Raw genomic sequence first — 24275 nt, forward strand, 5'->3', positions numbered from 1 at the left:
CTGACCCACTAGGAATGTTATGAAAGAAATAAGACTATTCTGACATTTCACATTCTTAAAATAAAGTGGTGATCCTAACTGACTAAGACAGGGAATTTTTACTAAAGATTAAAATGTCAGGAATTGTGAAAAACAGTTTAAATGTATTTGGCTACGGTATGTAAACTTCCAACTGTACGTCTATGGTCCCACCTAATGGTAGGGAAAACATTCATTAACTATTCTGGACATTAACATCTGAGAGACTAAATAAAGTTTTAGAAGCAAGTGTCATTTACCTTTTTATTTTGATTTCTTACAAAAGAGGAACAACCTCTTAATGACCTAACAGAACATTCAACCACTTTCTAAAGTATCTGTCGGACGTCGGACTGAAATCAAAACAATAACTTAAATACAATGAAGCAACAACATTGAGACAGTCGTTCAATTTCCTTGTTCCTACATGTGATCTAAGAAGTTTGTAGAAATAGGTTTTAATACAGGGGCTATATGTATCAAGTAGGAATGCTTTTTTAGGATCCATTTCCCTTTTAGATCACAATGAATAAGAATGCATGGGCGGGGGGGGGGGGGGGGGGGGGGGGGGGGGGGGGGGGGGGGGCCTGATCCTAGATCAGCACTCCTACTCAAGACGCTTAATACATATGGTCCCAGAGCTGTGTAAACGTGGGAGTGGTTGCAGGGATGATATTGTAAATGCTGAGAAATGCCTTCCAGAGACCGACCACTAAGAGAAGCAAAACAATGTATTTTTCTAACTACATATGAATCCAATAAAAATGCTGTCCGATGGGCATTTTTGATTGGTTGCTGCAAATCACGATATGGTAATTTGATGCGACCAATAGTAACACACGTGTGGGGGACGGGTTCATGTTTCTTTCATTTGGACATCAGCGAAAGAATGTTCAATACCCTCCAAAAAGTGAGTTAAAAAAAAGTTAAACTCTTATCCTGACTTGTCTAGAAAATTGGTTATAGGAGCACCGGGATTAACTTTCCCCAAGATACCGATCTAGGATCACCTTCCCCTCCCCAATCCTGACCTTAACGATTAGTGGGGGAAATACAAAACTGACCCAAGATCAGCATCTAGGGGCACTCTGTTATAGGAGGGTTCCGAGGGGAAATTTCCAGCGACGATCCTCATTCTAAGTCCTCTTCATTCAAGCTACCTTGTGCGCTCACAATACGCTGCAGGAAAGAGGGAAATAACGTCAAATTCTAAAGCCATAAACATGCAAAATGTGTCCAGTTTCCACTTCGTTGTTGATCTCGGACCATAATCATAAAAGAGTCAGAGTAGAAGTGCTGATCTAGGATCAGGGCCCATATTCAAAAAGCATCTTCTCCTACTCAGATGTTTTATGAATACGGGCTCAGGTCCCCTCTGTCCATGTTCTTACTCAAGGTAAAAACTGGCCCTAAAATCAGCGCTCCTACTCTATGGTTGAGACAACAGCCCCTGAAAGGACTGAAGATTGTTAAACAGTGATGGTGGGTGCCTTTCATCGTGTTAGAAAGACCATCGTACTTTTTGACAAGGTTTGATAGGTAAAAGCAGTATGCTGGATCTGTACTCGGAGGCACATCCACCTCCACCAAAGTCATGAGCTATGTTTCAGTCTCAGACATGTTTGTTACCTAAACTCATTCTTGAAAAAAAAAAATGGTGCCGATAGTGGGCAGCCGTGCTTCTATCCCCTAGGCAACGCTGCAGTATTTTTTATATAAGCATTTCGCTACACCCACAATAACATCTGTTAAACACGTGACCATTTTTTTAATTAATTTTTTTAATCAGACTGTACTTCTGTCTAGCATATAATACAACTGGTTTTAGGGCTGGGCGAGATCTAAATTTGTTTTTGCTAAATGCTCAGATGCCTGTATCGCAGGAATCTACGTTTTTATTATTTTGATGAGCTTACGTCTTTTTGGTCTCATCTCCTTCGCTCCTTGTGCACCTTCCCACTAGCACACAGACACCGAGCTCCTCACAACAAAGACGAAAGAAACTGCTTGTTGTCATAGAGGAAGTTAAAACTCGCTGTTTGCAGCATTTGAGGTTTGGTCCAACAGAACCAGTCATAGGAACACCAGAATGCTAAGACACTTTTTCTGAAATAGACGAGAACTTAACCTTTCTATGGGTCAACTCTCAATGTAGTACAGAGCAGACCCTACTAAAATGAGTATCAATGAATATGATGGTGGAAAACGGTGGTCTGTCACGCGCAGTACCGCTAGCAGCATTTTAGCCACAGACTTATGTGCTAGCTGTGTAGTCTGTTTTTATAAATGTGCATAAAAATACATTAGGAATTGGCAACTCATTCTCATTCTGAGAAATAAGCATTGGTTTATCCAGGTAGGCCACTTGATTTCGATATCTAAATAAGTTCAACTGTTCTACCTTGTTGGCTAGCAAATAGATTCAAGTTGGTCAGACTTGAAATAAACATTAGCTGGCTACTCACTAGCACGTGGGTTTGTGATGGAGTGATTTTACGAGACCCGTGTTAAATTTTCTATTATGCCTGCTACAAGAAGTTGGTCATTGTGCATGGTTCTGGTTAAATTTGTAAAAAATAAATAAATGCAATTTCATAGACAGACATGAAAGCCAGATCAATTATATATATATATTTTTTTTTTAAGTAGGTTAAACCATTAATCAAATAATTCAATTATTAGTCAGTCTTATGGTTGTGGAAGGATCATATTTAGCTTAGTTATAATTTTACAAGCCCTGAATTCAGTTAAGATTATTGCTGACAGTTTGAGGTGTATTGACCTTTAACTGTGCAACAAAGCTTAGGGAAAATGTTTCAAAATAAAATCAAGGTATATTGTGACTCACCAATGTTTAGGCCATATCGGCCAGCCCTAGTTGGTTTCCGCTTTCTTGCTTGAATACACTTACTGTCAATTGCTCTGAATAGAAGGGTACCCACTGCAGATGCGGGCACTAAAAAGTTATTTGATCAAAAACTATCTGTAGCAGACTGTGTTGCACACATTGTGGCAATGGTTATGCTTAATAGCACAGCGCAACATAACTTTTCAGAACCTGCAACTGCAAATTACCCTGAAATGTATGAGGCGCACTATACCTGGCTGATGGTTAGTGTTGGGGTTGTTACACAAACTCAATTTTGAATAGGATTGCAGTTCTGACTACACATTAGATACATTAGCTTCCTTGCTTGTATGCACTTACTGTAAGCAGCCCAGGGTAGGAGTGCCTGCTAAATTACCTTGAAGTAGAGAAAAGGACTGTACCTGGCTGATGGTGGGCAGTTTGGTGAGTAGCATCTGGAAGACTGGTGGCGGGAGAGTCTGCTGCAGCACCTGGAGAAGCTGCTGGGGCTGGCCGCACACAGCGATGGCGTTGGTCAGGTGCTCGATGCCGTTCTCGTAATCTCCTATACCGGAATACCAAGCGCAAAGAGGTTTAGATTGACAAAACGAGCAGTACATTATATGGAGAACAGTGTCGTTACTCTGGTCAAAAGTAAATTAGGTAGTGCATTATGGGGCACACGGTGTCATTGCACTGGTCGAAAGTAGTGGGGGAGGATGTCAATGCTTTGGTTCAAAGTAGTGCACTATATGGGGAATATGCAGTCATCGCTTATTCAAAAGTAGTGCACTATATGGGGAATATGCAGTCATCGCTTATTCAAAAGTAGTGCACTATATGGGGTCATCACTTGGTAAAAGTGCACTAGCAGACCTATATGGGGAATAGAGTGTCACACACAGCCTAAGTGATGTCAATGTAAGCAAGACTGGTTTACCTTGAGCCAACAGCTCCTCTCCCAGCTGAATCTCCTCCAGGAAGAACTTCTGAACCGCCTCAGCATCCTTCAGGTCTGGGAGCTGCAAGAGTTCCACAACACACACACTTCTTTTCATTGGTCAAGAAATAACAAAAACATAGACAGGTGGAAAAGCTGTTGTCGATGGCCTATGCTCCAGGAAGAATAAAATGCCTATTCACATGAGTCGGGGCAATCCGACGAGGCTTCGTCAGGTGTGAGGTAAGAGTTCAATTTAAGTGAACTCTTAATGCACCGCCTAGCTCAGCACAGCAGTTCTTGCTGGGTTTGCACTTCCTCCATTGGAAAACAATGGCTTGTTTCGCCACAGAACCATTCTTGTACGAGTCAAGTATGTGGGCCTTAAGTAACAGATTTTGGAGAGAAGAGTGTAGTCGAGTAGGTCTGTATCCATTGGGGAGCTATACAGTTGTGTTGACTGAAATTCGGTACCACTGTACAGACAAAAGGTTTAATAAATGCACTAATTCCAGTCTCAAATCAGTCATACCCAGCCATCACCTTGCCGTGTCCCAATACATGCCAGTGAAGATATCCTGTTTATTCCACTTGAGGTCATTGGAGATTATTTTCCACAAGGTATCATCTGAAGTGTACAAGACATGACTTCTTTAGACGTGTGTTCATTGAGGAAGAATAGAAATAGTACCTCGAGGGGATTTTACTCACCTTTGACAGTCCTGTCCCCTGTTTTGCAGCCGCCTGATTTCTCCTCCCTTGGGCAGAGGTAAACACAATCACTGTTAATATAAATAGCTTTGGGGATTGCTCATGTTTGTACTTAGACAACTTAGTTTCTCAGGCAATCCTACAATGCAAGACTATGATTAGGAACAGTAAGGAAGTCCCATTAACATCCTAAATTGACACCCTGAAGTACAACTTTGGCTTTGAACAAAGCTCCAAAATAATCCACACACCTTCCCTTGATAAAGTGGTTTACCCAGGTCAGAATCAGGAAATACTTAATAGCAAGTGACAACTAGCCAAACAATCCTAGTTATTTTTTTCTGATAGAGTGATTAACTACCAGAGTGGAAGGTAAATGAAAAAAAGTCTAACAGAGGAACATGGCTCATTCAATTGCAGTAAAGCAGGTGTACAAAGCATTGTGGCCAGCTGACAGCCAAATTCCATCTTTCATACTGTAGTCCAGCTACAATTGTAGTCTAGTTAATGTGGGACTGGAATGTGATCTGTATAGGATTTTTATTGTGACATGCATCCATGTGTGTATTCTAATTGGCTCCTGTATTAGAGTGAGGGATTCTGGGTAGAAGACAAGGCAGAACTGCCATTATGTAGTGTGTGGAGGTGTATTTATTTTATATCCCCTTATGAGTTATGTAGTCTCATCATTAAAGTTTGCAGTGTAATGCTCTGTAGGCGCATTATCAGCTTCTTCATACCGACAACCCCATGGCCTTACATGAGTAGTAGGCCTGGATAGAGTAACACCAGGGATATCCAGGTTGCTCTAATACAGGAGATGATTAGAATACATATATGGATGCATGTCACAATAAAAATCCTATACAGATCACATTCCAGTTCCACATTAACTAGACTACAATTGTAGCTGGGCTACAGTATGAAAGATGGATTTGGGCTGCTTGGCAAGCTCTATGTCTGATATGGCAAGCTCTATGTCTGATATGGCTAGTAGCCAAGAATGGTTGGTTTAGGTTACATAACAGTTCAAAACACACCATCAATGAATGAATCAGGGTAGGTGCAGCTTTCCATGTCTGAATTCAACTAACAGAACGCTTGTTGTGAGTGAGTAGGAAGTACATTAATACATGATAAAGGAGGTAGTTAGCAGAGAAACGCTCAACTCTATAAGAGAACAGAGTTGAGTTGCTATGCGCTAGCTAGGTTAGCACTGGCTAGTTAGGTGCAGGACTTTTGGGGTTAGCAGTGCGCTGACAATTAATGAATTAGATCTAATGCACAAACCATTAACGTAACCATGCAAGCTTCTATACTTCGCCAATTGGGAATAGTTAAACGAGTTCGGCCTGGCTCGGGCATTTTGTTGCACCTCAGGTCTCCCAAACAGAGACCGGAGCGGGTTGCAAAGGACGTGGACAACACTCACGTTCTCGTAGCCTGTTCTTGAAGTTGGGGTCACTCCGTCTTTTCCTGTCGAAGTAGATGCAGTAGCCAACGAACAGAGCCCCGCAAACACCGGCGGCTATCGTGCTCGATTTACCGCCCATCATCACTTCCGAAATGGTTGATATTTCTATGTTAACAAAGAGAATATTTCTATTTCGGCTTATATCAAAGGTGGTACATGACCTCACACAGTCGCAAGTTCGCAGCAAAAAGGACCAGTAGGACCGCTGACTAATTTGACAGCTAGGGTGTCCGCATTGAACGCCCGATCGAAAATAACACACATTTAATTCCCAATCACATGATATCACCGATAGCGTATGCATTTGGTTGAATATAAAGTGTTGTATGTTGAACCCAGATGGGGGGGATGTGTTAGGATTTCTTTAAATCAATGTAAGTAGTTTTGGGTAGCATTGAAATGTAAGTGCCACAAGGGAGCAGTAGCAATTCATCAAAAAAAGAAGCAGCAGGCTAATGATTACATTTGATACAATTAAACAGTATTTTCTCCAGAGTAAGAAAAATAGAAACAATTCAGCTACGACTATAGGTATTTTGACTAACCTGGGGTAGACTACACAGCAGCAAACAATGGCCAAGTGAAATATTGAACAGTAGGCTACATGGTGTGGCACAATCATTTAGACTAGTAAGACAACATGTACAATTTTGCTTTCGCTACGACCAATTAATTTACGAAAAATGATGCCAGTTGCACTGAGCCTTGCTCCTATGCCTGTCTGGGCTTAGTTTGCACTTTTCATCTCCCAGATGATAGCTAATCCCTAGAAGTGCTGCTCAACAGAACAGATGGTCAGCTGCATTACATGTGCAAGGCCAGGCTGCTGCAAAAATATACCACCTTGACTATTAGGCTTCTGAGGGCACATGCTCAGACCTGCAGTAATACAAACCATCAGGCATGCACATCCTTACATGGATTATATCATCACCAGACTGTGTCTGGTATTGCGTGCACCTTTGCCTTTAAATGGCAACTGAGTCGTTCTGCACCCTTACACCATTTCTGTGGCTGGTTGTTGTTGTTACAGTTTAATAAAGGAATAACTGAACCTTAGAGATTTGCGTCATTGACCACACGTCGCCAGTTGACAGGATTTTGGAAGAGTGTGTGTGCTTTTGATGGGGTTTCCAGTTAAGCTGTGGGTGTGTGGGTGTGTGGTTGTGTGCGTGCGTGCGTGTGTGTTTGTACAAATGTGTGTACACCTTCATACCCGTACTTATGTCTCTATGTGTGTGTGTATGTGAGCATGCATTGCATGTGTACTTCTTCATACTTATGTGTGTGTGTGTGCATGTATCAGTGGAGGCTGCTGAGGGGAGGATGATTCATAATAATGGCCAGAATGGAGTGAGCCGTCCTTCCCTCAGCAGCCTCCACTGGCATGTGTGTGTATGTGCGTGCATGTGTACACTTGTCTGTGGACAATTTACATGGTAGGAGGATTACCCGTCTGCCCTGTCGTCTCTCTTGCCAGCGGCTTAGCAGCTCGCACCTGGCATGCAGCTGGCTGAGGGTTTGGCGAAGAATTCACCCCTCAGGGACATCTAGCTCCGCCAGTGCCCAGGCTTGACGTGTCGCGGCTTAGCCAGAGGCTTATCGTCTCGCGGTGGTGGGTTATTATTACCATTACTCAATCGTTCCTGGAAGGTGCTTTGGAAGCCCTACTGTATGTGATCCCAGTGCTTGTGTGTTCGGAGGTCTCCTAATCCATGCCGTCATCCCAGGCCACATTATACATGTCTGTAGCAATTCCCTAGGAAACAAGTACTCTTGTCATTTGCTGGGACTCAGACAGATCTCATGTCCTTATGTTGATGTGGGTTGGAGGTTTGGACAGAAAGACCATGACACACACATCACACACACACACACACATGTTTAGGGATGTTGTACAAATAATGGTTGTTGCAAAACTATCTATCAATCAGATAGTAGAATTATGTAAGACTTTAGGGTTTATAAAGAGAACCAACCAATGGGGATGCTTTTCCCGACTGATTCCTACATATCTCTCTTAAAACCATTTATATGGGTATAACTTTTACTGTTCTCCTGGGTGTGCTAAGGTTGGCAATAGGACAGGAGACACCCTGCAGTTGCTTATTGTGCAGTATACGAGCCTCACTGTGTACCTTTATTGACTGTGCACATAGCACTATTAAATTAATTAAGCATGCTCCATAAAGGCTAGGTAATTAGCATGCTTGGGCTCCTAATCCAATCAGTGTCCATGATGCTGCACGGTGAGCTCATCGCTATATGACATTCACACCCATGCTGACTCTGCACATTTACTGTAAAACCTGGCACGGCGACCTGCGTATGTGAGTGCAAAAGCAATTATCCTCTTCTGCCCTGTCATCTTCCTTGGAATGGTGCTCGTACTCCTCTGTTACCATGGTTTCAGACCAGAGAGGTAACTATGGCAACACTGTTGGTATTCCCCTAAGTGGCGGAGAGAGATAAGATGGGGGGGGGGGGGGGGGGGGGGGGGGTGTTGAGAGGGGGAGAGAAAGCTGTTCAAACATGACAGGATTTGTATTTATTTTTTATTTCAGAGCAGCTGAATAAGGCAGACACACACACACACACACACACACACACCAAGCAAGTGTTTTTGAGTGGAGATTTGCACAAGGGCTCCAGTGAAGGAAAGCTTGCAGGGACCAACAGAGAAGTAATTATTTTTACCCTGGCTGCAGCTGCTTTTCTGTGTGTCTTGGCAGCCCTGGCTCCAGCAGCAGAGAGACAGGCCAGGAGACAGGAACTGAAAAAATCCTATTGGAATAAAATATAGAACGTTTTGAATCGTGGCCCAGGAACGTCCCATAAAACTGGAAATGGCAGGCCTACCCTGTATTTTCCATGAACCCTGTGCTCTCCCCATTCCAAAGGCTATGTCATTAGATGTGTTTTCAAGGGAGAAACACATAGTGGAACCAGGAATGGAGGGAGGAGGGAGGATGGCAGGCTTGCCAAGTCTCTGAGCCAAGTGGGGAAGAGAGAGACTTTTCTGTTTAGGTTGTCTGAATGGGGGAGAGAGTGCTGACTGAAAAGGAATGGAAAGTGAGAGAGAGAGAGGGAAGGAAGGGGGAGAGAGAGAGAGAGAGAGAGAGGTAAAGAGGACCGCTTGTGTTATGCATGGCGTTGCGCCCCAGGACCCCATTAGCTAGCTCGCTCTTCAGCTCTTGGCATCGGCATAGGCGGTGGAGGTTTTATCGGCGGCTGTAAGTGAACCATTTCTCCCTCCCTGCAGTGCTCCAACTAGTCCTCCATGTTGAAATCACCACTCCCTCCCTCTGGGGTCAGTAAGGGGAAAGTAAGCGCTGGCGGAGGCGGCTGGCTACAGCTCCAGCCAGTTTCCTTCCCTTTCCCTCCACCCTTCTGGGTGAGTGGAATCTCTGGACAGATATGAGTGCAACAGAGTTCTGGCTAGTGAGAGTTGGCTACCATTTTATCTCCAAAAGTTAGCCGAGTTAGCTCCAGGACCAAGAGTTAGCTTTCAGGCTATTTAGCATTTTAGAATGACCTTTATATTCTGAGTTAGCTCCGGGATTATCATTTGGTTGTAGAACTTGAGATATAGTTTAGGGTTTGAGCTGTTATGGAGCCAAGGAGGAATAGAGGAATTTGATAAAAGAGTGGAAGATAGAGGGAGCTATTTGGCATGGTGAGAGAGAGAAGAGGTTGCTGAGCCGAGGCAGACAGTCCATCACCCTTCAGCTGTCAATAGGGGTAGCTGCTGCTCTAGCACAACATTCACAGCACCACCACACACACAGAAAAACACACACACTCGCTCACTCAAACACTAACACACACCCACACTCAGAGAAACACACACACTCCCAAAACAAGATAACTTTCAGCTGAAGTAATGGGTGAATGACACTAAAAAAGTAGTATTCTATGAATAAGTTATATCAATACACACAACCCACTGGGCACAGATGTTAGTTCAATGTCTAGTTTCGATTTACATTTGGTTGAGTTGTCAACTAACATGAAATCAACAAAAGTTGGGTGGAAAAAAATATGAAATTCCCCTAAGTTGATGACTTTTTTTCAAATCCAATCAGTTTTCCATCTTGATTCAACATCATCACAGTGACTTTATTTTGATTGAAATGACTTGAAAACAACGTTGATTCAACCCGTTTTTGCCCAGTGGGAAGTTTAAGAGTGGACAAAACAAGGCTTTGGAAGTTAGTATTGCTAACTCTACAGGATTGTATTAATTGTATACAGCAGATGCTTTTCTGTCATTGCTGCAGTTTAGTACAAAATACAGATTCTTACACTTGGGGAATTGCCATCAAGCACATCTCAACCTATAAACCTACTTTCAGTGTTAATCTGTGTATGTTTGTTTGTTTTCTTGGCTCTCAATTCCATAACAGCATGCTGCAGGAGCTATAGGGAGAGAGTTCTTGTTAGCACTGATCTATGCTTAAGAAAACCATCTCCTATGGTCAGATCAAAGATTGAGTCCTGGTAAATTGTTCCTAGATCTGCTCTTGGGTGGCAACATACATCTACCCCTAGCCCTATTCTGCGGCATCTGGTTAGTAGTGCTAGCTACCTATAGCGTCCCTGTCTGCTGTAGCCTGGTTAGCAAGCTAGCTAGCTATATCGTCTCTCTGCCATCACGGCTGCCTGGCCAAGCACGCCCGTAGGAAGGCCTTGGCAGCGTCCGCTGTCTGTCCAGATGGCTGGGGATGGCAGCTCAGTGTGACGCCTCCGCCTTAGATGTCTCTGATGATTAGACCCTCTTTGAAAGAGATAGACATCCATTTACATGGAGGCTCTTCTCTCAGCATACCAATTGGCCTCGGAGATCCCACTCGTCTTTGAAGTATAGCTATCGTGTTGTCGCTATATAATGTAGCGAGAGTGTTATTTTTGTCTTAGTGGTTGAACATATTATTTTTGTTGTTGTTTGGTCATCCTCCAGATCTGCTTTGCTTTGTGGTGAGAATACTGAGTATAGGTCAACATCCACAAATGTTTTGTCCACAAATGTTCTACTTCTCTATGTGTCGAGAAGGCATCAAACAAAAGGAAATTATTTGGGCACAAGAGGAGGAAGTGTGCCGGGCAGCTTGGCAGGTAGCAGTCTGGTTGAAAAGGTGGCTTGTCCCAGCCTGCCTGGAGGTGGGTAAAACCAAACAAACAAGCAGACGGATCAGGAGATTAATATTTAAAACCAGAGTGGGCCTTAGCGTCGTCATGGGATACCCACCGTGCAGTGACATGCAGCGAATCTCTGCACTCCTCTGGGATAAGTATTTGGTAGGGATTAATGAGGTTGTCTGTGAGCTTTTAGCGGAGTTTCCCGTCGTCAATGATGTAGCCAGACACGCTGCCTTTAGTTTAGCACACTGTACCAGGAGAAAGGAGGGGGAGGAGTGCTAGAGGGGTGTTAAAGAGGGGCTCTATTCAGGAAATGATGACGGACCTCTGGGCTTTCTCAACACACAGGCCAAGCTGTTGTTTGGATTCCCCAGCAACTGTTTTTCGCATTTGATTTCTGTGGGATTCAGTGGCAGGGGGAAAAATGTAAACATGGTTGTGGCTGTGTAGTGACGGAAGCGGCCATATTGCTTGGGTTCATATAATGTTGTTTACCTTACCATTTCCTGGTGACAGAAATGCAAAGCTTTTACATGGTTTGTAGCAGTGGCGGTTCTAGCTTGTATGGCTTCCTGGTTGAATCCCCCCCACCCCCCAAAAAAGCACCATTCTGCACTAACTGTCATTTCTATTCAGACATTTGGAACAACACAAATGATTCATCATAACATTTAAAACTATATAAATATAAAAATACATACAAAAATTAGACTCATAAATATTAAAAAAAGGTAACAAAGGCAAATAGAAACAAATTTGTGTTGATTTGGCACTCGAGCATCAAAACATTACCCATCCCCCAACACTGTCAAGACTAATTCAATTCACCTTGGTGGTGTGCAGATTGGTTTTATATTATTCTTAACGATTTCACACAAACCAGAAGAAAATGCTACAATATGTCTGTGAAACTATATATTATTTACAGTATTTCGTAGTGTGACTGATTTTACTAACTGCATTGGTACTGTATAAAGTTAGAGGCCCACTATTTGATAGATTCCCCCGCTCCCCCTACCTCGGGCTTCCAGTGGGGAGACCTGAGGTCAACCTACCCTCGCCCCCCTCCCCATCTCGTACTTCTGAGTGGGAGACCTTCCCAGACCTGCCTAGCTCACAATCTAGAATCAGGGCGCCCACTCCGACAAGGTTAATTGACCCACAGTCCCACACGGTGACATGATATCATTGACGTGACGTGCAAATGAGCGATAGAAAACCGATGGCGCAAATGTCACCATTTAGATTGTTTTTGTGCGGGCACCCCGTGCCGCCCCCGGCAAGACACCGCCCTGGGCAGCCCATGTCACCTGCCCATGTCGCCTATACCTAAATCCGCCACTGGTTTGTAGTATAAGGTTGCAAAAGGATATTTCGGAGCCATGCCGTGTCATGCACCCCCCCCCACCCTCTTCAGCATGCAAGGTCATTTTTACCGTACCCATAAGTATGATTCAGAATAGTGTAGACATGATTCGATTCAGACTGATATGTGAGCAATAGTGTCCACCTATGGCCGATAAAAATGGGTCATCAGGCTACATATGTGGCCAATAGAAATGAATGTATATGTCTAACATGTGTAATAGCCCAGTCATAGCTTGGGATATGTAGCAATGAAGTGGTAGGGGGAGGGGGGTAGAATAGAGGGGTTAACCAGGGGCCCAGGAATGTCGGAGTCTGACCCCCTAACCTCCCTCACGGATTTATCGGGATCATTGGGGAAGAAAAGAAAAGAGGCCTTATGGGAGCATAATGGCACTCCTGTGAAAAAGTGGGAGAAGAAAAGAAGAGAGAGCTTAAGAGGTGTAGAGTACATACCAAGGAGGTAGACCTACTTTAAGGTTGGGACAGTGACCTTTTTTTTGAAAGGGGCACCACCAGCCAGTGAGTGCGCAAAAGAAAGAAAGAAAACAATTTGACTCGTCCGCCTCTCTTTTGATCTTGACACCTTTCATTTGACTGTCACAATATTGGTTGACTTCTACATCCCAGAAAAGCCCTGCCCCCTCAACCGCATTCCCCTTCCACTTACATCCCCTCCTCCACAAAACAGTTCTCAGACAGTCACCCCTATCACTCCCTCCCTCCACCATCTCTCTATCCTTTCCTCATGGCCGCCTCAAGTGAGTTAACATTTTCCGTGCCCTCCGACCTCCCGTTAGCACATGATTTCCCACCGCATTAAAAGGAGGGCTCTGGTGGTTACCCCAGACTTAAAGGGGAGCTTCGGTGGATTCCAGATGACCGGGCCACCCCTTCCCACATCACATGTGCGCCTTCCGGGGAGGAGAAAAAAAAAGAAGGGGCATTTCAGATGGAATGTATGTTCGAAAAATGTAAACCCATTCAATCTATCCCGGGATTGGCTTGAGTAAAATACCCTGATTTTTTTTTACTTTGCGGGGGTTTCAATCGACATCGAAATGACTAAAACCGATTCAAAACTGGGTAGAAAAGATAATGGACTAACATTTTATAGACTCTTCACTCTGTTTAGTTTGCTAACAGTCATCAAAATGAAAGCTAGACAGTCAGGGAGTATCAAAAATTCAAAAAGCGATGGATAGACAATTTTTTTTCGGCGGTAAGGAAATATAATACATTTTATATGCGGCCCTCCTGACCTCAGTGAAAACCGAATGTGGCCCCCAGGGCAACATTTGATTTATACACCTGCTCTAGCTCATGCCTCCATCAATCCAATGCTTTTAGATTTCTGGGAAATAGTTGGATTTAATATTTACAACTATATCATATCAAAAATCAAATCAAATTTTACTTGTCACATGAATACAACAGGTATAAACCTGACAATGAAATGCTTACTTACAAGCCCTTAACCAACAATGCTTTAAGAAGTAAAAAGTAAAATAAAAAATGTAAGTATCAAATAATTAAACAGCAGCAGTAAAATAACAATGGCGAGGCTATATACAGGGTGTACCGGTACAGAGTCAATGTGAGGGGGCACCGGTTAGTCGAGGTAATTGAGGTAATATGTACATGTAGGTAGAGTTAAAGTGACTACACATAGATAATAAACAGAGAGTAGCAGCAGAGTAAAAGAGGGGTCTGGATAGCCCTTTGATTAGCTGTTCAGGAGTCTTATGGCTTGGGGGGGTAGAAGCTGTTAAGAAGCCTTTTGGACCTAGACTTGGGGCGCCGGTATCGCTTGCCATGCGGTAGCAGAGAGTCAGTCTATGACTAGGGTGGCTGGAGTCTTTGCCAATTTTTAGGGCCTTCCTAAGACCCCGACTGGTGTAGAGGTCCTGGATGGCAGGAAGCTTGGCCCCAGTGATGTACTGGGACGTACGCACTACCCTCTGTAGTGTCTTGCGGTCGGAGGCCAGGCACTTGCCATACCAGGCAGTGATGCAACCCATCAGGATGCTCTCGATGGTGCAGCTGTAAAACCTTTTGAGGGTCTGAGAACCCATGCCAAATCTTTTCAGTCTCCTGAGGGGGAATAGGTTTTGTCGTGCCCTCTTCACAACTGTCTTGTTTGTGTTTGGACCATGATAGTTTGTTGGTGATGTCGACAACAGGAACTTGAAGCTCTCAACCTGCTCCTCTACAGCCCCGTCGATGAGAATGGGGGCGTGCTCGGTCCTCCTTTTTCTGTAGTCCACAATCATGTCCTTTGTCACCACACGGCCATGACCTCCTCCCTATAGGCTGTCTCATTGTTGTCAGGGATCAGGCCTACCACTGTTGTGTCATCAGCAAACTTAATGATGGTGTTGGAGTCGTGACTGGCCCATGCAGTCATGAGTGAACAGGGAGTACAGGAGGGGACTGAGAACGCACCCCTGAGATACCCCCTTGTTGAGGATCAGTGTGGCGGATGTGCTGTTATCTACCCTTACCACCTGGGGGATGGCCTGTCAGGAAGTCCAGGATCCCGTTGCAGAGGGAGTCCCAGGAACCTTAGTTTAGTGAGGTTTGAGGGCACTATGGTCTTGACTGCTGAGCTGTTGTCAATGAATAGCATTCTCACATATGTGTTCCTTTTGTCCAGGTGGGAAAGGGCAGTGTTGAGTGCAATAGAGATTGCATCATCTGTGGACCTGTTGGAGCGGTATGCGAATTGGAATTGGTCTAGGGTTTCTGAGATAGTGGTATTTATGTGAGCCATGACCAGCCTTTCAAAGCACTTTCTGGATGCAGACGCGAGTGCTACGGGTCGGTAGTCATTTAGACAGGTTACCTTAGTGTTTTTGGGCACAGGGACTATGATGGTCTGCTTGAAACATGTTGGTATTACAGACTCAGTCAGGGACAGGTTGAAAATGTCAGTGAAGACACTTGCCAGTTGGTCAGCGCATGCTTGGAATACACGTCCTGATAATCCGTCTGGCCCTGCGGCCTTGTGAATGTTGACCTGTTTGAAGGTCTTGCTCACATCGGCTACGGAGAGCGTGATCACACAGTCATCCAAAACAGCTGATGCTCTCATGCATGTTTCAGTGTTACTTGCCTCGAAGCGAGCATAGAAGTAATTCAGCTCGTCTGGTAGGCTCGTGTCACTGGGCAGCTCACCACTGTGCTTCCCGTTGTAGTCTGTAATAGCCAGTGTAGTACGATTCGATCTTAGTCCTATATTGACGCTTTGCCTGTTTGATGGTTCGTCTGAGGTAATAGCGGGATTTTATTAATGCTTTCTGGTTTGAGTCCTAGCTCTACCCTTTAGATCAGTGTGGATGTTGCCTGTAATCCATGGCTTCTGGTTGGGGTATGTACATACGGTCACTGTGGGGACGACGTCATCAATGCACTTATTGATGAAGCCAGTGACTGATGTGGTGTACTCCTCAATGCCATCGGAAGAGTCCCGGAACATATTCCAGTCTGGGCTAGCAAAACAGTCCTGTAGCTTAGCATCTGCTTCATCTGACCACTTTCTTATGGACCGAGTCACTGGTGCTTCTTGCTTTAGTTTTTGCTTGTAAGCAGGAATCAGGAGGATAGAGTTGTGGTCAGATTTACCAAATGGAGGGTGAGGGAGAGCTTTGTATACGTCTCTGTGTGTGGAGTACAGGTGGTCTAGAGTTTTTTCCCCTCTGGTTGCACATTTAACATGCTGGTAGAAATGAGGCAAACCGATTTAAGTTTCCCTGCAGTCATTTTTTAAAATGTAACCTTTATTTAACTAGTCAGTATTAAGAACAAATTCTTATTTACAATGACAGCCTACCGGGGAACAGTGGGTTAACTGCTTTGTTGAGGGGCAGAACAAAATACGTTTACCTTGTCAGCTCTGGGATTCGATCCAGGAACCTGGCCCAACGCTCTAACCACTAAGCTACCTACCCCTAGTCCCCAGAAACTAGGAGTGCCGCCTCTGGTGAGTGTTTTCCTGTTCGCTTATGGCCGTATACAGCTCATTGAGTGCGATCTTAGTGCCAGCATCGGTTTGTGGTGGTAAATAGACAGCTACGAAGAATATAGATGAAAACTCTCTTGGTAAATAGTGTGGTCTTCGGTTTATCATGAGATTCTCTACCTCAGGCGAGCAAAACCTCAAGACTTGGATTTCTCAAACCTCAAAACTTAGATTTTGTGCACTAGCTGTTGTTTATAAATATACATAGACAGCCACCCCTTGTCTTACCAGAGGCCGCTGCTCTATCCTGCCGAAAAGCTTAAAGCCCGCCAGCTGTTTGTTATTAATGTCGTCGTTCAGCCACGACTCGGTGAAACATAAGACATTACAGTTTTTAATGTCCCGTTGGTAGGATATATGTGATCATTCGTCTATTTCATTTTCCATTGATTGTACGTTGGCAAATAGGACTGACGGTGAAGGGAGATTACCTGTTCGCCGTCAGATCCTTACAAGGCACCCAGACCTGCATCCCGATATCTTTGTTTCTTTCTCCTGCGAATGACGGGGATGAGGGCCTTGTCGGGCATCTGAAGTAAATTCTTCCCATTCGAAAAAGTATTCCTCCAGTACGGGGTGAGTAATTGCTGTCCTGATATCTAGAAGCTCTTTTCGGTCATAACACAGTGGCAGAAACATTATGTACAAAATAAGTTACAAATAATGCGAAAAAACACACACAATTGGTTAGGAGATCGTAAAACGGCAGCCATCTCCTCCGGCGCCATATCATATATTATATGACCTTAAATCATTTGGATGAGAGAAGAGACAAAAAATGTCAGGCTTTTCATCAAGATTATGTAAAATGAATGATCATGTAGTGATATGGGGTTTCATGTTAGGGTTTCATGTTGTTTGTGAGGATCAGCGAGTTCTATCCCTGGAGCCTGACCTGACCTTTGTACAGGTCCCGAAATAAACCCTGCTATTTCAGTCAGTGTACCGACCGTACACTGTCCTTTTACTTTTATTTTGACTTGGGATGGGGATATACCACTGTGTACATGTGTGTGTGTGTGAGTAATCAGATCAGGTGCTTTGATCTGGAAACAGACAGCTATGTCTCCGGTTGGAGGGGGTGTATGGTTTCTCTTTACCTCATGATGTCAGCTCTCCCATGCGGTCGCTGGCTAGAATTTCTCCATTAGCTCAATTATTTACAGTGTTTAATTGAATCATCCCGAGTTCACAATGCTTCCCATGATCCTCCAGGCCTGGCACGCCCCACGGCCAAGTGATAGTCCTGCTGTACACACAGATGCATGCATTGATACGCACACACAAACATATACACATGCACAAACACACAAGATGGATGGATACACAAACACACACACACACACACACACACACTAGTGTTGTACGGAATACCAAAACGTCTGTACTTTCTTGATACTAGAACATGAAAAACAGTTTGGTAAATTTGTCTTACGTGTACTGATTAAGAGAGGATCAAGTCTGTCTATCAGCGCAGCCGATGTCCTTATGACTTCTCCACTTACTCAATGCTAGCTCTAGCCTGCCATGAGGAACCACTGAACTCTGGGCTGCATCACCACTTATGCTGCTCAGAAGTTAACACACTTGAATAATGCAACATGGCATGTAGAAATGTTGAAACTGCTAATTACTGTTTCCAAAAAAATTGCAAAATATTGCTGATTACATGGCTGATTGTCAGCCAAAACTTCATTCACTTCAACTCCCACGCCACATCTCTCCCAGTCAAGACATCTTTGCTCGATGGGTGGTGGGCCTTTGAGTGAAGCTTTGAGGAAGGAGCAGATTTTTTGTATAGGACAGTAAAACATTATTATGATGACTCTAAAATTAGTTGGCACCTTCAATTATTGCACATTTTCTCAAAAAAGTATATCTGCTCAGGCAAATTTGAAAACTGCTAAACTTGGAACCAATCAAAACTCCCGTACATACCCCTCGTAATGAGGGCAGCCAATGGCCTGCTTCTATCTACGATGTAAACACAGCCTATTGTGAAAACACGAGCTGCTGTCTGATGAAAGTGTACAGATATACAGTGCCTTGCGAAAGTATTCGGCCCCTTTGAACTTTGCGACCTTTTGCCACATTTCAGGCTTCAAACATAAAGATATAAAACTGTATTTTTTGTGAAGAATCAACAACAAGTGGGACACAACCATGAAGTGGAACGACATTTATTGGATATTTCAAACTTTTTTAACATATCAAAAACTGAAAAATTGGGCATGCAAAATTATTCAGCCACTTTACTTTCAGTGCAGCAAACTCTCTCCAGAAGTTCAGTGAGGATCTCTGAATGATCCAATGTTGAACTAAATGACTAATGATGATAAATACAATCCACCTGTGTGTAATCAAGTCTCCGTATAAATGCACCTGCACTGTGATAGTCTCAGAGGTCCGTTAAAAGCGCAGAGAGCATCATGAAGAACAAGGAACACACCAGGCAGGTCCGAGATACTGTTGTGAAGAAGTTTAAAGCCGGATTTGGATACAAAAAGATTTCCCAAGTTTTAAACATCCCAAGGAGCACTGTGCAAGCGATAATATCGAAATGGAAGGAGTATCAGACCACTGCAAATCTACCAAGACCTGGCCGTCCCTCTAAACTTTCAGCTCATACAAGGAGAAGACTGATCAGAGATGCAGCCAAGAGGCCCATGATATCTCTGGATGAACTGCAGAGATCTACAGCTGAGGTGGGAGACTCTGTCCATAGGACAACAATCAGTCGTATATTGCACAAATCTGGCCTTTATGGAAGAGTGGCAAGAAGAAAGCCATTTCTTAAAGATATCCATAAAAGTGTCATTTAAAGTTTGGCACAAGCCACCTGGGAGACACACCAAACATGTGGAAGAAGGTGCTCTGGTCAGATGAAACCAAAATGGAACTTTTTGGCAACAATGCAAAACGTTATGTTTGGCGTAAAAGCAACACAGCTCATCACCCTGAACACACCATCCCCACTGTCAAACATGGTGGTGGCAGCATCATGGTTTGGGCCTGCTTTTCTTCAGCAGGGACAGGGAAGATGGTTAAAATTGATGGGAAGATGGATGGAGCCAAATACAGGACCATTCTGGAAGAAAACCTGATGGAGTCTGCAAAAGACCTGAGACTGGGACGGAGATTTGTCTTCCAACAAGACAATGATCCAAAACATAAAGCAAAATCTACAATGGAATGGTTCAAAAATAAACATATCCAGGTGTTAGAATGGCCAAGTCAAAGTCCAGACCTGAATCCAATCGAGAATCTGTGGAAAGAACTGAAAACTGCTGTTCACAAATGCTCTCCTTCCAACCTCACTGAGCTCGAGCTGTTTTGCAAGGAGGAATGTGAAAAAATGTCAGTCTCTCGATGTGCAAAACTGATAGAGACATACCCCAAACGACTTACAGCTGTAATCGCAGCAAAAGGTGGCGCTACAAAGTATTAACTTAAGGGTGCTGAATAATTTTGCATGCCCAATTTTTTTGATTTGTTAAAAAAGTTTGAAATATCCAATAAATGTCGTTCCACTTCATGATTGTGTCCCACTTGTTGTTGATTCTTCACAAAAAAATACAGTTTTATTTCTTTATGTTTGAAGCCTGAAATGTGGCAAAAGGTCGCAAAGTTCAAGGGGGCCGAATACTTTCGCAAGGCACTGTACCTAGCTCCCAAAGACTGAAATAAAATACAGTTGAAGTCGGAAGTTTACATATACTTAGGTTGGAGTCATTAAAACTCATTTTTCTTGTTAACAAACTATAGTTTTGGCAAGTTGGATAGAACATCTACATTGTGCATGACACAAGTCATTTTTCCAACAATTGTTAACAGGCAGATTATTTCACTTCACTGTATCACAATTCCAGTGGGTCAGAAGTTCACATACACTAAATTGACTGTGCCTGTAAACAGCATGGAAAATTCCCGAAAATGATGTCATGGCTTTAGAAGCTTCTGATAGGCTAATTGACATAATTTGAGTAAATTGGAGGTAAATTGTGTACGTATTTCAAGGCCTACCTTCAAACTCAGTGCCTCTTTGCTTGACATCATGAGAAAATCAAAAGAAATCAGCAAAGTCCTTAGAAAAAAAATTGTAGACCTCCACAAGTCTGGTTCATCCTTGGGAGCAATTTCCAAATGCCTGAAGGTACCACGTTCATCTGTACAAACAATAGTACGCAAGTAGAAACACCATGGGACCACGCAGTCGTCATACCGCTCAGGAATGAGACGCATTCTGTCTTCTAGAGATGAACGTACTTTGGTGTGAAAAGTGCAAATCAATCCCAGAACAACAGCAAAGGACCTTGTGAAGATGCTGGAGGAAACAGGTGCCAAAGTATCTATATCCACAGTAAAACAAGTCCTGTATCAACATAACCTGAAACGCTGCTCAGCAAGGAAGAAGCAACTGCTCCAAAACCGCCATAAAAAGGCAGACTACGGTTTGCAACTGCACATGGGGACAAAGATTGTACTTTTTGGAGAAATGTCCTCTGGTCTGATGAAACAAAAATAGAACTGTTTGGCCATAATGGCCATCGTTGTGTCTGGAGGAAAATGGGGGAGGATTGCAAGCTGAAGAACACCATCCCAACCGTGAAGCACGGGGGTGGCAGCATCATTTTGTGGGGGTGGCAGCATCATTTTGTGGGGGTGCTTTGCTGCAGGAGGGACTGGTGCACTTCACAAAATAGATGTCATCATGAGGAGGAAAATGATGTGGCTATATTGAAGTAACATCTCAAGACATCAGTCAGGAAGTTAAAGCTTGGTCACAAATGGGTCTTCCAAATGGACAATGACCCCAAGCATACTTCCAAAGTTGTGGAAAAATGACTTAAGGACAACAAAGTCAAGGTATTGGAGTGGCCATCACAAAGCCCTGACCTCAATCCTATAGACAATGTGTGTGCAGACCTGAAAAAGCGTGTGTGAGCAAGGAGGCCTACAAACCTGACTCAGTTACACCAGCTCTGTCAGGAAGAAATGGGCCAAAATTCACCCAACTTATTGTGGGAAGCTTGTGGAAGGCTATCCAAAACGTTTTACCCAAGTTAAACAATTTCAAGGCAATGCTACCAAATTCTAATTGAGTGTATGTAAACTTCTGACCCACTGGGATCGTGATGAAAGAAATAAAAGCTGAAATTATTCACTCTCAACTATTATTCTGACTTTCACATTCTTAATATAAAGTGGTGATCCTAACTAACCTAAAACAGGGAATTTTTACTAGGATTAAATGTCATGAATTGTGAAAAACTGAGTTTAAATGTACTTGGCTAAGGTGTATGTAAACTTCCAACTTCAACTGTACATACTGTATCTGTTTTCGATTGCACTTGAAATATGCAGTATGCAATACGAATTGTTTTGATCATATGAAGAGAGACCATTTAGCCAATTTGTTGAAAGCTATCCAATGTTACAGTTTGATTAGCCTAGTCAGCTACTATAAATGCAAATGAGTGTTTCAATAGCTCTCTCTGTTAGTGAAATACATTTCTGTTAGCATAGCATGGTTATAATTCTCATTTCAAGTATCTAGCTGAAGGCTTAAAAAAATACTTAAATCATATACTTTTTATGGAAACCCAAATAAAAGCATGTGATAGAAAGATGTGTGTGTCATGTACGCTAGAATGGAGTTTTAAAAATGACAGCTGCATAAGCATATACATATGGCACAGACTACATATATACAGTGCATTCGGAAAGTATTCAGACCCCTTGACTTTTTCACATTTTGTTACGTTACAGCCTTATTCTAAAATGTATTAAAAATATATAAATGATCATCAATCTACACAAAATACCCCATAATGACAAAGTGAAAAAAAGGTTTTAGAAATTTTGACAAATGTATTAAAAATAAAGTACAGCAATACCTTATTTACATACAGTGGGGAGAACAAGTATTTGATACACTGCCGATTTTGCAGGTTTGTCTACCTACAAAGCATGTAGAGGTCTGTAATTTTTTATCATAGGTACACTTCAACTGTGAGAGACGGAATCTAAAAAAAATCCAGAAAATCACATTGTATGATTTTTAAGTAATTAATTTGCATTTTATTGCATGACATTGTCATGTATTGTCATGTTGTGTCTTTCTGTCCTTTCCTTTCACCCTGTCTCCCTCTGCTGGTCGTATTAGGTTACCTTTTCTCCCCCGCTTTCCCCCAGCTGTTCCTTGTCTCCTCTGACTACCCATTCACCCCGTTTCCCACCTGTTCCCTTTTTCCCTCTGATTAGGTCCCTATATCTCTCTCTGTTTCTGTTCCTGTCCTTGTCGGATTCTTGTTTGTTGTGTTTCATGCCTGAACCAGACTATCGTCATGTTTGCTGTAACCTTGTCCTGTCCTGTCGGAATCTGCCGGTCTATCTGAGCCTACCTATGTTTGGTTATTAAAGAAGCTCTGTTTAAGTTAATTCGCTTTTGGGTCCTCATTCACTCACCGTAACAGACATAAGTATTTGATCACCTACCAACCAGTAAGAATTGCGGCTCTCACAGACCTGTTCGTTTTTCTTTAAGAAGCCCACCTGTTCTCCACTCATTACCTGTATTAACTGCACCTGTCCACACACTCAATCAAACAGACTCCAACCTCTCCACAATGGCCAGAGAGCTGTCTAAGGACATCAGGGATAAAATTGTAGACCTGCACAAGGCTGGGATGGGCTACAGGACAATAGGCAAGCAGCTTGGTAAGAAGGCAACAACTGTTGGCGCAATTATTAGAAAATGGAAGAAGTTCAAGATGACGGTCAATCACCCTCGGTCTGGGGCTCCATGCAAGATCTCACCTCGTGGGGCATCAATGATCACGAGGAAGGTGAGGGATCAGCCCAGAACTACACGGCAGGACCTGGTTAATGACCTGAAGAGAGCTGGGACCACAATCTCAAAGAAAACCATTAGTAACACACTACGCCGTCATGGATTAAAATCCTGCAGCACACGCAAGGTCCCCCTGCTCAAGCCAGCGCATGTCCAGGCCCGTCTGAAGTTTGCCAATGACCATCTGAACGATCCAGAGGACGAATGGGAGAAGGTCATGTGGTCTGATGAGACAAAAATAGAGCTTTTTGGTCTAAACTCCACTCGCCGTGTTTGGAGGAAGAAGAAGGATGAGTACAACCCCAAGAACACCATCTTTGGGGATGCTTTTCTGCAAAGGGGACAGGACGACTGCACTGTATTGAGGGGAGGATGGATGGGGCCATGTATCGCGAGATCTTGGCCAACAACCTCCTTCCCTCCGTAAGAGCATTGAAGATGGGTCGTGGCTGGGTCTTCCAGCATGACAACGACTCAAAACACACAGCCAGGGCAACTAAGGAGTGGCTCCGTAAGAAGCATCTCAAGGTCCTGGAGTGGCCAGTCTCCAGACCTGAACCCAATAGAAAATCTTTGTAGGGAGCTGAAAGTCCGTATTGCCCAGTGACAACCCCGAAACCTGAATGATCTGGAGAAGGTCTGTATGGAGGAGTGGGCCAAAATCCCTGCTGCAGTGTGTGCAAACTTGGTCAAGAACTACAGGAAACACATGATCTCTGTAATTGTAAACAAAGGTTTCTGTACCAAATATTATGTTCTGCTTTTCTGATGTATCAAATACTTATGTCATGCAATAAAATGCAAATTAATTACTTAAAAATCATAAAATGTGATTCCGTCTCTCACAGTTGAAGTGTACCTATGATAAAAATTACAGACCTCTACATGCTTTGTAAGTAGGAAAAC

The 24275-nt window shown here is 43.4% G+C and overlaps 1 protein-coding gene across 1 annotated transcript; it reads right to left on the bottom strand.

Annotated features, from left to right (window-relative positions):
- Nucleotides 1-268: 268 nt before the first annotated feature.
- Nucleotides 269-6267, bottom strand: LOC110486035 (mitochondrial import receptor subunit TOM20 homolog). Its single transcript, XM_021557346.2, has 5 exons — nucleotides 5950-6267; nucleotides 4518-4564; nucleotides 3807-3888; nucleotides 3289-3431; nucleotides 269-1197 (listed from the first exon to the last, which is right to left on the bottom strand). Exons 1-5 carry the CDS (start codon nucleotides 6071-6073, stop codon nucleotides 1150-1152), a joined length of 444 nt encoding a protein of 147 aa, XP_021413021.1. The 5' UTR covers nucleotides 6074-6267; the 3' UTR covers nucleotides 269-1149.
- Nucleotides 6268-24275: the final 18008 nt, after the last annotated feature.

The sequence above is a fragment of the Oncorhynchus mykiss genome, chromosome 13 (assembly GCF_013265735.2).
Source record: "Oncorhynchus mykiss isolate Arlee chromosome 13, USDA_OmykA_1.1, whole genome shotgun sequence".
In the NCBI taxonomy this organism is placed as follows: domain Eukaryota; kingdom Metazoa; phylum Chordata; class Actinopteri; order Salmoniformes; family Salmonidae; genus Oncorhynchus; species Oncorhynchus mykiss.

Bases quoted from the DNA above. Each gene is read 5' to 3' on its own strand.
- LOC110486035 (XM_021557346.2), bottom strand. From the start codon at position 6,073: ATGATGGGCGGTAAATCGAGCACGATAGCCGCCGGTGTTTGCGGGGCT. The intron at 3,432-3,806 runs GTAAACCAGTCT...ATTCCGGTATAG, and splicing joins AGAGGAGCTGTTGGCTCAAG to GAGATTACGAGAACGGCATC. The intron at 1,198-3,288 runs GTACAGTCCTTT...TCTTTCCTGCAG, and splicing joins AACTGCCCACCATCAGCCAG to CGTATTGTGAGCGCACAAGG.